At 42.2% G+C, this 15,513-nt stretch overlaps 1 protein-coding gene across 4 annotated transcripts in view; it reads right to left on the bottom strand.

Moving 5' to 3' along the window:
• The window catches only part of LOC129863612 (volume-regulated anion channel subunit LRRC8A-like), a 63,124-nt gene that overhangs the window by 14,945 nt on the left and 32,666 nt on the right, over positions 1-15,513 (bottom strand). For 3 of the 4 annotated variants that reach the window (XM_055935719.1, XM_055935718.1, XM_055935720.1), the window contains one exon: positions 8,527-12,495. The exons of the other annotated variant lie outside the window; for it this stretch is intronic. In XM_055935719.1, coding sequence (XP_055791694.1) covers positions 12,220-12,495 — 276 coding nt within the window. In that variant the 3' untranslated portion in view covers positions 8,527-12,219. Of the gene's footprint in view, positions 1-8,526; positions 12,496-15,513 lie in introns of those variants that run through there. 4 annotated transcript variants of the gene reach the window in all.

Raw genomic sequence — 15,513 nt, 5'->3', positions numbered from 1 at the left:
TTGGGGGAAGGTTGGGGTGGATAAGCCACAAAGTTATTCTAGCTGCGCTTGCCGGTTGATGTAGTTTGACACAATCGAGTTTCTCCCTTATGATTACATTGGTTTACATGTTATGCTCTAACTCAACTTCTGTGCAAGCAATTTTCAAAATTCCTTTTGCCACATGTTCAGGGTCACCTACAGATCTCAACATGAAAAAGATTGAATGGTCCCCTTCATATCCTAAATGGGAAGTATGAACTTTACCATCAAATAGGGCGGAAATCAACAATTGGGCAGGCTAAAATCATCACTGAATGGGAAACAAATGGCATCACCATAATCTCTAGGCCGTACCGAGTTCCATGGGGTGCCCCACTTGACCGTAGCTTGCTCGGTCTGACCGCAGCAACTGTGCAAAAAAGTAGGCCCAAAATTAAGCCTGACCTAAATTTTAGGTGCTTTTCAGTGACAGTGGCAGAACCGTTGAGGCTAGAAACACAATTCAACCACAGGAACGTTCCTAAGGTCCCTCCCAGCCTAACCTTGACCATGTGGATTTAACCCTTAACAGTGAAAACAGGGAGTATTTATTCTAACAGTTGACATTGACATTTCTCCCCACAGGAATACATTGCCTGCTGCCCTAACTTCAACCTGATGCTTATGTGAGTTATGACTGCCATATCAACCTGTCCTCAATGACAATCCATCAGGCCACTATAACGATTAGCCGTGTTGATTCTAAGATTCCTGGAGTAACCGGAAGTGGTTACAACTGGGTCATAGGGGGTCTTAGGGGCAGTGCCTATTTCCATTAAGTTCAAACAGTAATTTACCATCACCAAATGGATAGGCTGATGGATAGGCTATTTGCGATTGTGAATATGGTTGGCCCAATGCCAATAAGATGCCATTCATTTTTGGGGGTCTTCCCTTACACTATACAGTGTTTTCGGAAAGTATTCAGACCACTTGACTTTTTCCACATTTTGTTACATTACAGCCGTATTCTAAAAAAAAAATCGTCTCAAAAATACTATTTCGATATCTGAATGTTTAAGCATAGTAGTGGTCATTCAGCTGATCACACATCCCAAGTCCATTTGCCAGGCATAAGGTTTCATTCTCCTGAGAAATGACAGGAAAGTATTCTACACAAGTTGGATGGGGAGCATTGCTGCACAGCTATTTTCAGGTCTCTCCAGAGATGTTCAATCGGGTTCTAGTCCGGGATAATTCAGAAGCCACTGCTGCGTTGTCTTGGCTGTGTGCTTGGGGTTGTTGTTCTGTTTGAAGGTGAACCTTCGCCCCAGTCTGAGGTCCTGAGTGCTCTGGAGCAGGTTTTCATCAAGGATCTCTCTGTACCTTGCTCTGTTCATCTTTGCCTCGATCTTGACTAGTCTCCCAGTCCCTTCCGCTGAAAGAATTCCCCACAGCATGACGCTGCCTTCACCATGCTTCACCGTGGGGATGGTGCCAGGTTTCCTCCAGACGTGATGCTTGGCATTCAGGCCAAAGAGTTCATCAGACCAGAAAATCTTGTTTGGTCTGAGAGTCTTTCAGTGCCTTTTTGGCAAACTCCAAGCGAGTTGTCATGTGCCTTTTTATTGAGGAGTGGCTTCCGTCTGGCCACTCTACCATAAAGGCCTGATTTGGTGGAGTGCTGCAGAGATGGTTGTCCTTTTGGAAGGTTCTCCCATCTACACAGACAAACTCTGGAGCTCTGTCAGAGTGACCATCAGGTTCTTGGTCACCTCTCTGACTCACCTCCCCGACTACTCAGTTTGGCCGGGCAACCAGCTCTAGGAAGAGTCTTGGTGGTGCCAACCATCTTTCATTTAAGAATGATGGAGGCCACTGTGTTCTTGGGGACCTTCAATGCTGCAGACATTTCCCCAGATCTATCTGCCTCAATACCAATCCTGTCTCGGAGCTCTACGGACAATTCCTTCGACCTCATGGCTTGGTTTTTGCTCTGACATGCACTGTCAACTGTGGGACCTTATATAGGGAGGTGTGTGCCTTTCCAAATCATGTCAAATCAATTGAATTCCATTCAAGTTGTAGAAACATCTCAAGGATGACCAACGATACACCTGAGCTCAATTTTGAGTCTCATAGCAATGGGGATGAATAGTTATGTAAATAAGATATGTTTTTATATAGAATAAATTAGCAAAAATGTCTAAAAACCAGTTTTTGCTTTGTCATTATGGGGTATTGTGTGTAGATTGTTGAGAAAAAAAATGTCATCCATTTTAAAATGAGGCTGTAACACAACAAAATGTGGAAAAAGTCAAGGGGTCTGAATACTTTCTGAAGGCACTGTATAAGATGGAAGGGAATTCCATGCACACATGGCTCTGTATAATACTGTACGGTTCATTGAATTTGTTCTGGACCTGGGGACGATTAAAAGGCCCCTGTTGGCATGTCTGGTGGGGTAAGTGTGTGTGTCAGTGCAGTGTGTACGTTGACTGCAAAAAATATGAATTTCCAACACATTGTTTCTTATAAAATCAAGAAGTGACACAGTCAGTCTTTCCTCAACTCTTAGCCAAGAGAGACTGGCATGCATAGTATTAATATTAGCCCTCTGATTACAGTGAAGAGCAAGACGTGCCGCTCTGTTCTGGGCCGGTTGCAGCTTAACTATGCCTTTCTTTGCAGCACTTGACCGTATGACTGGACAATAATAAGATAAAACTAGAGCCTGCAGGACTTGCTTTGTGGAGTGTGGTGTCAAAAAAGCAGAGCATCTCTTTATTACAGACAGACCTCTCCCCATCTTTACAACCATTTCATCTATATGTTTTGACCGTGACAGTTAACAATAGTAAAGTACAGATACCCCCCAAAAATACTTAAGTAAAAATACTTTAAAGTTCTTCTTAAGTATTTTACACCCCTGATTGGTTGAATGGTTGAATCTTCAGCATACGTGGACACATATGCTTTTTTAAATGCCAGTGGCAGGTCATTGGTAACAATAGAAAAGAGTAGAGGGGCTAGAGAGCTGCCCTGCGGTACACCACACTTTACATATGTGACATTAGAGAAGATTCCATTAAAGCCCTCTGAGTTCTATTAGATAGCTCTGAATCCACGATATGGCAGACTTTGAAGAGCCATAACACTTATGTTTTCTTAACAGGTTATGGTCAATAATATCAAGGCTGCACTGAAATCTAACAGGACAGCTTCCACAATCTTCTTATTATCAATATCTTTAAACCAGTCATCAGTCATTTGTGTCAGTGCAGTACATGTTGTGTGCCCTCTATAAGCATTTTCTTTAAAAAAAATATATATTTTACCTTTATTTAACTAGGCAAGTCAGTTAAGAACAAATTCTTATTTTCAATGACGGCCTAGGAACAGTGAGTTAACTGCCTTGTTCAGGGGCAGAATAACAGATTATTACCTTGTCAGCTCAGGGATTTGATCTTGCAACAAGTCCAACACTCTAACCACTAGGCTAGCTGCCACCTGCTACCTGCATGCTGAAATTCTGTTAATTTGTTTACAGAGAAATAACATTGTATTTAGTCAAACACCATTTTTTCCCAACAGTTTGCAAAGAGCTGGCAGCAAGCTGATAGGTCTGCTGTTAAAACCAGTAAAGGCCGCTTTACCACTCTTGGTATGACTTTGGCTTCCCTCCAGGCCTGAGGACAAAGACTTTAATCTAGGCTCAGATTAAAGATATGACAGCTAGGACTGCTATAGAGTCAGCTACCATCCTCAGTAGCTTTCCATATAAGTTGTCATTGCCAGGAGGTTTGTCATTATTGATCAATAGCTAACTTTACAAAAATATAACTTGCAATTATTTTCTTTAATGATTTGTTTTGAGTACAAAGGCTCACTGTTCGTGTTTGGCATTTCCTGCCTAAGTTTGCCAATGAAGTACCATCAGTACCACGGGGGCCCCTCAGGGGTGTGTGCTCAGTCCCCTCCTGTACTCTCTGTTCACTCATGACTGCACGGCCAGGCACGACTCCAACACCATCATTAAGTTTGCCTGATCACCGACAAGAGACCTGACCATATGGTGCAAGGACAGCATCTCCCTCAACGTGATCAAGACAAATGAGATGATTGTGGACTACAGGAAAAGGAGGGCCGAGCATGCCCCCATTCTGTAGTGGAGCAGGTTGAGAACTTCAAGTTACTTGGCATCCACATCACCAACGAACTAACATGGTCCAAGCACACCAAGACAGTCATGAAGAGGGCACGACAAACCTATTCCCCCTCAGGACACTGAAAAGATTTGGCATGGGTCCTCAGATCCTCAAAAGGTTATATAGCTGCACCATCGAGAGCATCCTGCCGGGTTGCATCACCGCCTGGTATGGCAACTGCTCGGCCGCAAGGCACTACAGAGGGTAGTGCGTACGGCCCAGCACATCACTGGGGCCAAGCTTCCTGCCATCCAGGACCTCTATACCAGGGGGTGTCAGAGGAAGGCCCTAAAAATGTTCAGACTTTATAGACTGTTCTTTCTGCTACCGCACAGCAAACGGTACCGGAGCGCCAAGTCTAGGTCCAAGAGGCTTCTAAACAGCTTTTATCCCCAAGCCATAAGACTCTTGAACATCTAATCAAATGCCCCCCCTTTACGCTGCTGCAACTCTATCATCTACGCATAGTCACTAGGTAGTAACTCTACCTAGACGTACATATTACCTCAATTACCTCGACTAACCAGTGCCACACATTGACTATATACCGGTACCCCCTGTATATAGCCTCGCTATTGTTATTTTACTGTTGCTCTATAATTATTTGTTACTTTTATTTTTTATTAGGTATTTTTCTTAACTGCATTGTTGGTTAATAAGGGCTTTTAAGTAAGCATTTCACTGTTGTATTCGGGGGTATGTGACCACATTTGATTTAAAGAAATCATTAAAATAATTGGCAACATCAAATGGTTGTGTGATGAACAAGCTATCTGATTTCATGAAAGTTGGAGTTGAATTTGTCTTTCTGCCCATAATTTCACAAGGGACAAGTAACCAGATGCAGCTGACAATGTACATAGGTGACAGCAGGCCGGGGGTCACTCACTCACGTAAATTATGACTATAAAGGACAATGGAGACTATGTACAGTGGGGCAAAAAAGTATTTAGTCAGCCACCAATTGTGCATGTTCTCCCACTTAAAAAGATGAGAGAGGCCTGTAATTTTTATCATAGGTACACTTCAACTATGACAGACAAAATTAGAAAAAAAAATCCAGAAAATCACATCGTAGGATTTTTAATGAATTTATTTGCAAATTTACTTGCTTAGGCAAGAGGCCCGCGGGCATACATATACCCGTAGTATATTTACTGTCTAGGCACACTAGGTAAGACCTGGGCGGACCACCCCCTGTATTTTGGTTAGGGCACCAGACGGTGCTAAGTTAGGTAAGTTAAGTGGGTAGGCAGGTTAGATAGGAGAGGGGGAACTTTGATATTTACTTTCTTTGCTTTGGTTCCGTCCAGCCCCTTTTCCCCATATTACCGTGTAAGAAAATAAATTCTAGTAAACGGTAAATTCTGCTTTTGTGTCATCCTTACTCGCACCTACAGTCCATACCTCTTGCACTTCAGAGAGTTGAGTTGTAGCAGGGAGTTGCGTTCCCTCTTCTCAGAGGCGTGCGTAACATAATGATTTTACAAGGAAAAAAACTGCAGTTTTTCCCAAATATCTTTTTATTATTATATGCTGTGTACATTTTTCAAAAAACACTTTGAAATCAAATGTTTTTCGTTTGCCATACATGTCGTTACAGGAAATAAATAATAAAATAACGTATCAGAATAGTAAAAAAGGAGCGGTAAAAACCTGCCGTGGGGTTGTGAAGGCTAAAATCTCCCACTGTTACAAGGGCCTGGGGCATTCATCATTTCTCCACTTCGAAAGCTAGTGTTCACTCATTTTGGCAACAAAGTGGGCAACCATAATGGTGATGAAGAAATACAGATGGTTATTTGTTTTCACTTTTGACACAGGTCCACGTTATATTCTGCACTTAAATGAAACAAGAACATTATAGTATGCCACTGTGCGTGGCATACCATGTGTAGGTTGAGATGAATATAACCATCCACTGATCAAAGAAGATGGAAAGGAACCAAAATCTGACTGGAACAAAGGCCAGCATAGAGCACACTCGGGGCCTTACAATGCCAGCCAGCCCTGTTCTAGATTGAAAGGGAGATACCTAGTCAGTTGACTCAACTGAAATGTCTTCCGCATTTAACCCAACCCCTCTGAATCAGAGTGAACACAAAACAGAGTAAAAACTCATTCAGTTGGCTGACTGAAATATGTATCATTGGCCTGTCAACCACCCAAATACGTATGGCTTATAAGAAATATATTTTTTTACAAACACACATTCTGAATTTCCATGGGCCTTCCAACACTGAGAGAGCATGCCTTGTCCATGTCCATTTGTCATGCTGCTGAGCTATTATTTAACTAATGCCATCTTACCGTGTCAACCTTTTGCACCTGCACTTTTTGTAGCTAAGCCAAGTGCATTAAGTAATGAAAGTAAAAAGCATTTTTTCTACCTCAGCCTCCCTAAAATGTTTCTATAGGTTTTTAACTCTATCATGAACTTCAGCCGGTAGTGCAGGGTTTCCAAAACTCGATCCTGGGGACCCCGAGGGGTGCACGTTTTGGTTTTTTCCCACCACTGATTCAAATAATCAACTAATCATCAAGCTTGGATCATTTCAATCAGCTGTGTAGTGCTAGGGCATAAAACAAAATGTGCACCCCTTTGGGTCCCCAGAACCGAGTTTAAGAAACGCTGAGGTAGTGCCTGTTTATGCATATGCTCATTGTTAGGATTTCAACAATAAGTTGCTAACTGAGAAACTATGCCCCTAAACATGTACAATACATACGCATGAGAAGCATCAAAGCTGCTAAGACTATGTAAAAGACCACAATTCGGTATGCTACCCAAATTATGGATTGAGAACGCCGTTCATTTCTCTAATCTTCATGGACAGACATTTGTGATATTTTTATGGTAATACACAACCGTAGAACCCTTTTCTTACATTACAAAATTAAGGCCTACCCAGTGCTTACACGGGGGCGCTCCACCCACACTGGATGCACAAAAGGATTGTCGAAGCAAGGCATGCATCCCATGGAGCAATGAAGACCATTTCTGTGAGAATTAGAATTTTGCTTGTGAAAGCAAGCTGTCAGTCATTCTGCAGAAACATGTTTACATAAAGGAATTTGTGGACATGTACAGTGCCAGTCAAAAGTTTGGACCCCTACTCATGCAAGGGTTTTTCTTTATTTTTACTATTTTCTTCATTGTAGAATAATAGAAGACAAACTATGAAATAACACATATGGAATCATGTAGTAAGCAAAAAAATTGTTAAACAAATCAAAATATACCCAATTGAGATGGTTTGGGATGAGTTGGACCGCAGCCAACAAGTGCTCAGCATGTGGGAACTCCTTCAAGACTGTTGGAAAAACATTCCAGGTGAAGCTGGTTGAGAGAATGCCAAGTGTGCAAAGCTGTCATCAAGGTAAAGGGTGGCTACTTTGAAGAATCTCAAAATATTTAGATTTTTTAACACGTTATTGGTTACTACATGATTCCATATGTGTTATTTCATAGTTTTGATGTCTTCACTATTATTCTACAATGTAGAAAAACCCTTGAATGAGTAGGTGCCCAAACTTTTGACTGGTACTGTATGTAAAATATGCAAAACCGGCACATTGCTGATGGGAGATTACAAAAAAAGTGACAGGATATGCATCAACTGTTGGGACCATGGCATGACGACCTACCTAAAGTACCGGCACAGTGGGGGAAGGTGCAGAGGTCTTCCCCAAAGACTGATACAAGATCACATACTATTTAATCTCCCTAATGACTAAGCTCATAATTGAGGGTATTGCAATCTGACCCTAGATCTGTCGTTAAGGGCAACATGTAAAGCCAGATACCGTTCCTACAGGGGCCTGAGTCATCATGTAATCAGATATTTTCTGCGGGTCACACACACACTTCCAGGTTCCACTGCTCTGTAAACACTTGGCTGACCTCACCACCGGTCCTTTAACTCGCCTGTTCCCTCTATGGTGACATGCTGGAGTGGGGTGGGGATAGATGTTCAATGTGCATTTAGGGGGGAAGGTCTGCAGTCTTGTGATTCAAAGGTGAAAGTGTTGCCACTGTGTCGAAGGTCAGGACAAGTACAAAACAGATATTAATTTTAGCTTGTTGGGGGAGGGGCATGGAAAGGACATAAAAAGCTAGAGAGATGAGTTAGATATAAATAGTTAATTAAAATAATGTTTTAACAGTGTAAAAACAGTACATGAAGCAGAGTTAGATGTGATACAAAACAATAGCATGTAACCATCACCTCAGCTGAACATAAAGAGGCTTACATGAAGAGGGGTGATTTTTTGTGACGCTATAAGGCCGTTAAAGTATTACTTTAATTATATACATCTATATATGGCCACAGCAAAGAAGAGAAATACTCTGAAATATATTATACAGTTTTATTTGCAGAATCTCTATTACCTACTCTGAGTCAGTCAGCGCTAACTGTTATCATATTCACCCTTTCAAGCCCGCGCCACACTAAAGCTGTGAATCAATGAGCTCTCCAGTGAAGCCCTGAGATTAAATCCTCTGGCACTCAGATCAGTTTTGGTCATCAATCATAACAGCCCTGTTAAGGAATGACCCGGAGTCCATATGAGAGCTGTTCCTGTTTGCAGTTTCAAATATTCTAAAAAGCCTGGAACAAGTCAGAGAGGAATACTTGGACTATACAGTATGTCTGTAGTCGAACAACGATTTATATGTATACACTAGATGACTGTTGGGGGGTGCTATGTTGAAGCCACCGTAGCTCCATCTTGGTACTCCCCCACCGTTATAAAAAATATTTTAGAAGCTATAGAAATGCATTTATTAATGTCTACATTCGTTTTTGCCACATGTATTATATTACAGACACCTTAATGCATACTTATGTGAGTTAAACATACAAATAGAAAATGAAAAAATATATAAACATTTTCCTTAAAGCATAATTTTTGGAGATTAATAATATTAAAGTACACTTTTTGGGGGGATTAATGTTACTTTCCCTACTACAAACAAAACAATTCTTAAATACATGCAATTTTGTAGTGAAACATTTAATTGAAATAAAATCAGCAAAAAAAGAAACGTCCCTTTTTCAGGACCCTGTCTTTCAAATATAATTCGTAAAAATCCAAATAACTTTCACAGACCTTCAATGTAAAGGGTTTAAACACTGTTTCCCATGTTTGTTCAATGAACCATAAACAATTAATGAACATGCACCTGTGGAACGGTCGTTAAGACACTAACAGCTTACAGACGGTAGGCAATTAAGGTCACAGTTATGAAAACTTAGGACACTAAAGAGGCCTTTCTACTGACTCTGAAAAACACCTAAAGAAAAATGCCCAGGGTCCCTGCTCATCTGCGTGAACATGCATTAAGCATGCTGCAAGGAGGGATGAGGACTGCAGATGTGGCCAGGGCAATAAATTGCAATGTCCATACTGTGAGACACCTAAGACAGCGCTACAGGGAGACAGGACGGACAGCTGATCGTCCTCGCAGTGGCAGACCACGTGTAACAACACCTGCACAGGATCGGTACATCCGAACATCACACCTGCGGGACAGGTACAGGATGGCAACAACAACTGCCCGAGTTACACAAGGAATGCACAATCCCTGCATCAGTGCTCAGAGTGTCCGCAATAGGCTGAGAGAGGCTGGACTGAGGGCTTGTAGGCTTGTTGTAAGGCAGGTCCTCACCAGACATCACCGGCAACAACGTCACCTATGGGCACAAACCCACCGTCCCTGGACCAGACAGGACTAGCAAAAAGTGCTCTTCACTGACGAGTCGCAGTTTGGTCTCACCAGGGGTGATGGTCGGATTTGCGTTTATCGTCGAAGGAATGAGCGTTACACCGAGGCCTGTACTCTGGAGTAGGATCGATTTGGAGGTGGAGGGTCCATCATCGGACTGAGCTTGTTGTCATTGCAGGCAATCTCAACGCTGTGCGTTACAGGGAAAACATCCTCCTCCCTCATGTGGTACCCGTCCTGCAGGCTCATCCTGACATGACCCTCCAGCATGACAATGCCACCAGCCATATTGCTTGTTCTGTGTATGATTTCTTGCAAGACAGGAATGTCAGTGTTCTGCAATGGCTAGCGAAGAGCCCGGATCTCAATCCAATTGAGCACGTCTGGGACCTGTTGGATCGGAGGGTGAGGGCTAGGGCCATCCCCCCCCAGAAATGTCCGGGAACTTGCAGATGCATTGGTGGAAGAGTGGGGTAACATCTCACAGCAAGGACTGGCAAATCTGGTGCAGTCCATGAGGAGATATACTGCAGTACTTAATGCAGCTGGTGGCCACAGCAGATACTGACTGTTACTTTTGATTTTTAGACCCCCCCCCCCCCCCTTTGTTCAGTGACACAGTATTCCATTTCTGTTAGTCACATGTCTGTGGAACTTCAGTTTATGTCTCAGTTGTTGAATCTTATGTTCATACAAATATTTACACATTTGCTGAAAATGAACACAGTTTAGTGAGAGGATGTTTCTTTTTTTGCTGAGTTTACTATAGAATTCCATGCATTCCTATAGAGGACTGCTCCTACTGGGGAGTGCCAATATGACCGACCAGTGGCCTCTCAATGGCCAATACATAGCATCAGCAAGCCAGGGTTTATATAGATCATTGGTCTCAACCAGCGAGCCTTTGCTCTGGGATCGTTTGCTCCTTTCTGATGCACTCCTACTCTGTGAGCGTTGCTCCATTCATTCACATCTGGGCCCTCCCTTTTACTATCAAATCCAAAACCGCTAACTTTTCAGAACAGAGCTAGATTCAAAACACCTAGCTGGAAAGTTTTCATCGCTAAGTAACATTGCGAAAAAAGGGAAATGGCATATGTAGTTAATACATAAAATGAAAATAATTGTGTGAACAAAGATGAATTAATCTCCCTTTCCTCCAAAGTTAGGCTTTCCTCTCCTAAAATAACTCGGGACAGTTGGTGAGAAAAATAAAACCATCGATGCCTATGCTCGAAACAATTTTACAACAGCTATACATTTGTCTGCATATTTAGCAAAATCATGAACATTATGGTTTTAATCATAGACAATGTGGGACGTACAGCACAGCACCCAAAAGGTAAGGCCATATTAGTAACAAGAGTTGCCTGGCTGGTCTTGAAGGAATCAGCTGAGGTGGCAATTTCCCTCCAAATTATGTTGTTTACTACAAGTCCCATCGATAAAAGTGTCTCTTCTTTGATTTCCCGGCAGAATATATTGCACAATAACGTGTACTGTATAAGCCATCATTTTCATTAGGGCACAGTATCAAACGTTTCAAAACATTTAGCAACAGAAAACAAAAATGTGTGTTTCTTATTGATAGTCCCTCGGTTTCAGACCATTTTCTTCCATTTGGTGGCTAATGAACAGGGCCCTGCTTTGGATGTATTGGCCATCGAGATGTGTTCCCTTAAGCCAGTCGGATCCTGTGTCCTCTCACTGCCGTTTGGATAAACACATACTGCTGGTATTTGTGGACTGTATACTTTAAAGTGAAGATGATGGAAAACAGGGCACACACACACATTGCTTGGTAGGCTACATGAGCCTTCCACTCCCATACAGCGTCTCTTTCATGTTGACCGCTGGCTTTCTAGCAGTGGATCAGTTAGGCAGAAGATACTATTTTTGAGTTCTAGGAGTGTGTGTGTTTTTATTTTCACCACATGGGCGAAGCGTGGGGGTACTGCTTAGCTTTGTAACCCCTTGTCCCTTTGTGGTCTCTGTCTATACGGAGACGACTCAGTACTAAAAAAGGGCCACGATCTCAGAGAGGTTTATGTCTGGTTAGTCTGTTAAAGAGCATCTTGTGGACCTAAAAAAACAAATTCAAGCCAGTAAAACCAAGACACCAACCAACCATCCTTCTCTAAATGTACGTCCAGAAATATTGACACCTCTCACCCCTTTCTCCTTCCCGATACCAGTGGAGGCTGGTGGAGGGAGAAATTGGAGGATGGCTTCTGATTTAAAATGACATCATCCTCCACTGCCCAATACCCCTTCTCTCTCCCGCTTTCCTCCTCTCCTTAGGCTTTCTGGAGTCTCTCCTCAGACCGGCTCTTTGTCGGCCCTCCACAGCTGCTCTTTGACCTCGGGGGGCAGGGTGTTAAAGAGGTCCTCCTCCACCACTAGGCCGCACCTCTTCAGCAGCCTGCATTCTCCCAGCTCCACGGGCAGGCACTCCAGACGGTTCCCCCGCAGCTCCAGCTGGGTCAGGCCCGTCAGCTCGCCAAAGCGCGAGGGCAGAGTCTGCAGGCAGTTGTTGCCCAGGTTAAGGGTGCGCAGCTTCTTGCACTGGAACAGATCCGGCGGGAGGGACTCGATCTGACAGGGACAAGGAGGGAGAACAGAGAGAGGATGAATGTTGAAAAATAGGAGAAAGGTTCTTGTATTTGTACCTTCTCCCCATAGTTAACAGCTATATTTGTAATAGCAGACTTGGAAAAAGAGAAGAGAGAAATCCGTGCACTGTTCCCACCGTAGTTACCCAATCAAAAACCAGTCACACACCAGCCCATAGAACTTTAAACCAATCAGAAACAAATCAAAACAATCTGCCCTAAAGCAAAGACTGGCATGATACCCGAGCCCAGAATCTAGAGTAAATTATTTAGGTAGAGGTACAGACATACCGTGCATTCGGAAAGTATTCAGACCCCTTGACTTTATCCAAATTTTGTAACATTACAGCTTTATTCTAAAATCGATTCAATTGTTTTCCCCCCTCATCAATCTACACACAACACCCCATAATGACACATCAATATTAGTTTTTTGACATTTTTTGCAAATGTGTAAAAAAGTTACAACGGAAATCACATGTATATAAGTATTCAGACCCTTTAATCAGTACTTTGTTGAAGTACCTTTGGCATTGATTACAGCCTTGAGTCTTCTTGTGTATGACACTACAAGATTGGCACATATATTTGGGGAGTGAGGGTTCATTCTTCTCTGCAGATCCTCTCAATCTCTGTCAGGTTGGATGGGGAGCGTCGCTGCACAGATATTTTCAGGTCTCTCAAGAGATGTTCGATCGGGTTCAAGTCCGGGCTCTGCCTGTGCCACTCAAGGACATTCAGAGACTTGTCTTGAAGCCACTCCTGCGTTGCCTTGGCTGTGTGCTTAGAGTCGTTGTCCTGTTAGAAGGTGAACCTTCACCCCAGTCTGAGGTCCTGAGCACTCTGTAGCAGGATTTCATCAAGGATCTCTCTGTACTTTGGTCTGTTAATCTTTCCCTGATTCACCGTAGGGATGATGCCAGGTTTCCTCCAGACGTGACGTTTGGCATTCAGGCCAATCTTCGTTTTATCAGACCAGAGAATCTTGTTTCTCATGGTCTGAGTCCTTTAGGTGCATTTTGGCAAACTCTAAACTCAAATCATGTCCAATCTATTTAATTTACCACAGGTGCACTCCAATCAAGTTGGAGAAACGTTTCAAAGATGATCAATGGAAACAGGATGCACCTGAGCTAAATGTCAAGTCTCATAGCAAAGGGTCTGAGTAGTTCTGTAAAAAAAGCTCTATTTAGATTTTTTTTATACATTTGCAAAAAACTCTAAAAATCTGTTTTTGCTTTGTCATTATGGGCTAGTGTGTGTAGATTGATGAGGAAAAAATACTTTAATCCATTTTAGAAAAGGCTGTAACATAACATGTGGGAAAAGTCAAGGGGTCTGAATACTTTCCGAAGGCACTGTACATGTACATATTCTATAATAACTTATCCATCATGCCCACACTAACACCTGTTATTAATGGCTGCCATCTGTTGGGACAACAGCACAATGAGTGCATCCTATATAGATTATGTTAATTTAAGCCAATTACGATCAGAGTAAGACGATTTACGAGCCTAAAAATAGCCTTATCAAATTACAAATTGCTTTTCTTAGCCTCATGCGCTGAAGATGTGAGATGGCTGGGGCTACTTAGGCATTGTTCTTCGAGCAAAAAACTAAACGTAGCACATTGGTGTCCAGCTGCGAGCATCGAGTCCTCGTTAGGGCCCACCTGGGAACGACGTTTTACAAATTGCACAACTCATTTAAGTAGATAATGTGCAAATCGCAAAGAGAAGACTCCCGGAGAGGGTCGTAACAACAGAACACACCAGAGGGGTTCCTTGTAAACGGGGCTAATTCGAGATGCATAATACTCTGGTCGAGGACTATTTTCAGTGTGGACAAGCAAAGGGTGTAAAATAGTTTTCGAACTTCATTGGGAGGAATGATGTTTGAAATTCTTTTTACATTTTTATCACTTAAAAAAAAAAAATGATAAAAATGGCATTTTTTAGACCTATACATGTCTTCTGTAAAACCATATGACCTGTGAACGTGATAAAGACAACATATTGGTGCCATTATACTACTTATACTGTGCTATAAAATATGGAGTATGTCTTGATTCTAAAATACAATTTTCACATTCATTTATTAAACTAGCCTTTTTGAATTTGTTTATTTCAAGACATATTGTTTGGAACAATATACTCCACAAGTACATCACATTTCCAGAGTGGGCTCTCTGCTAATTCTGAAGGTATGTCAAATTTTTACAAGCACCACCAACACAGTGAATGGAAAAATGGATTCAAAGGGAACTCCCTCTGCTGGTGACTTGCTGAATGTGCAATCTTAAATGGGGTCTGTGATTGGTTAACCTCCTAAGGTCGATGTCTGCGCCCGCACAGAAATCAAATTAGCATAATAAAAAACATCCCATACAAATCAAGTCAGTTTTAGCTAGAGATGTTTTTTGTTGTTGCATTGGATGCGTCCTAATCAACCTCCTATGTAACACACACAATGTATCTGTAGTGAAAGGTGACAGAGTTAGAGCAGTGTTTGTCAGATCATGAGACATCATGAAAATCTGTCTTCTCACGAGATCGTCTGTAGCATCCAAATTATTATGACCCCTCTATGGAGAGATGAGACTCTAACAAACACGTACATGTTGGCTTTGTTCTAGGATGCCCACATACCTCACAAGACTTGTCTGAAGGTCCCCCGGTACAAGTAGATTTTTTTTAAATGAAAGTATATATAAAAACTGTCAACTGACTGTCAACTGTGTTTATTTTCAGCAAACTTAACATGTGTAAATATTTGTATGAACATAAGATTCAACAACTGAGACATAAACTGAACAAGTTTCACAGACATGTGACTAACAGAAATGGAATAATGTGTCCCTAAACAAAGGGGGGGGGGGGGTCAAAATCAAAAGTAACAGTCAGTATCTGGTGTGGCCACCAGCTGCATTAAATACTGCAGTGCATCTCCTCCTCATGGACTGCACCAGATTTGCCAGTTCTTCCCCCAAGGCACCTGC

Source organism: Salvelinus fontinalis, chromosome 10 (assembly GCF_029448725.1).
Source record: "Salvelinus fontinalis isolate EN_2023a chromosome 10, ASM2944872v1, whole genome shotgun sequence".
Lineage (NCBI taxonomy): Eukaryota > Metazoa > Chordata > Actinopteri > Salmoniformes > Salmonidae > Salvelinus > Salvelinus fontinalis.
Note: the sequence above shows the minus strand (reverse complement) of the source record. Positions and strands in the feature narration are given on the sequence as shown.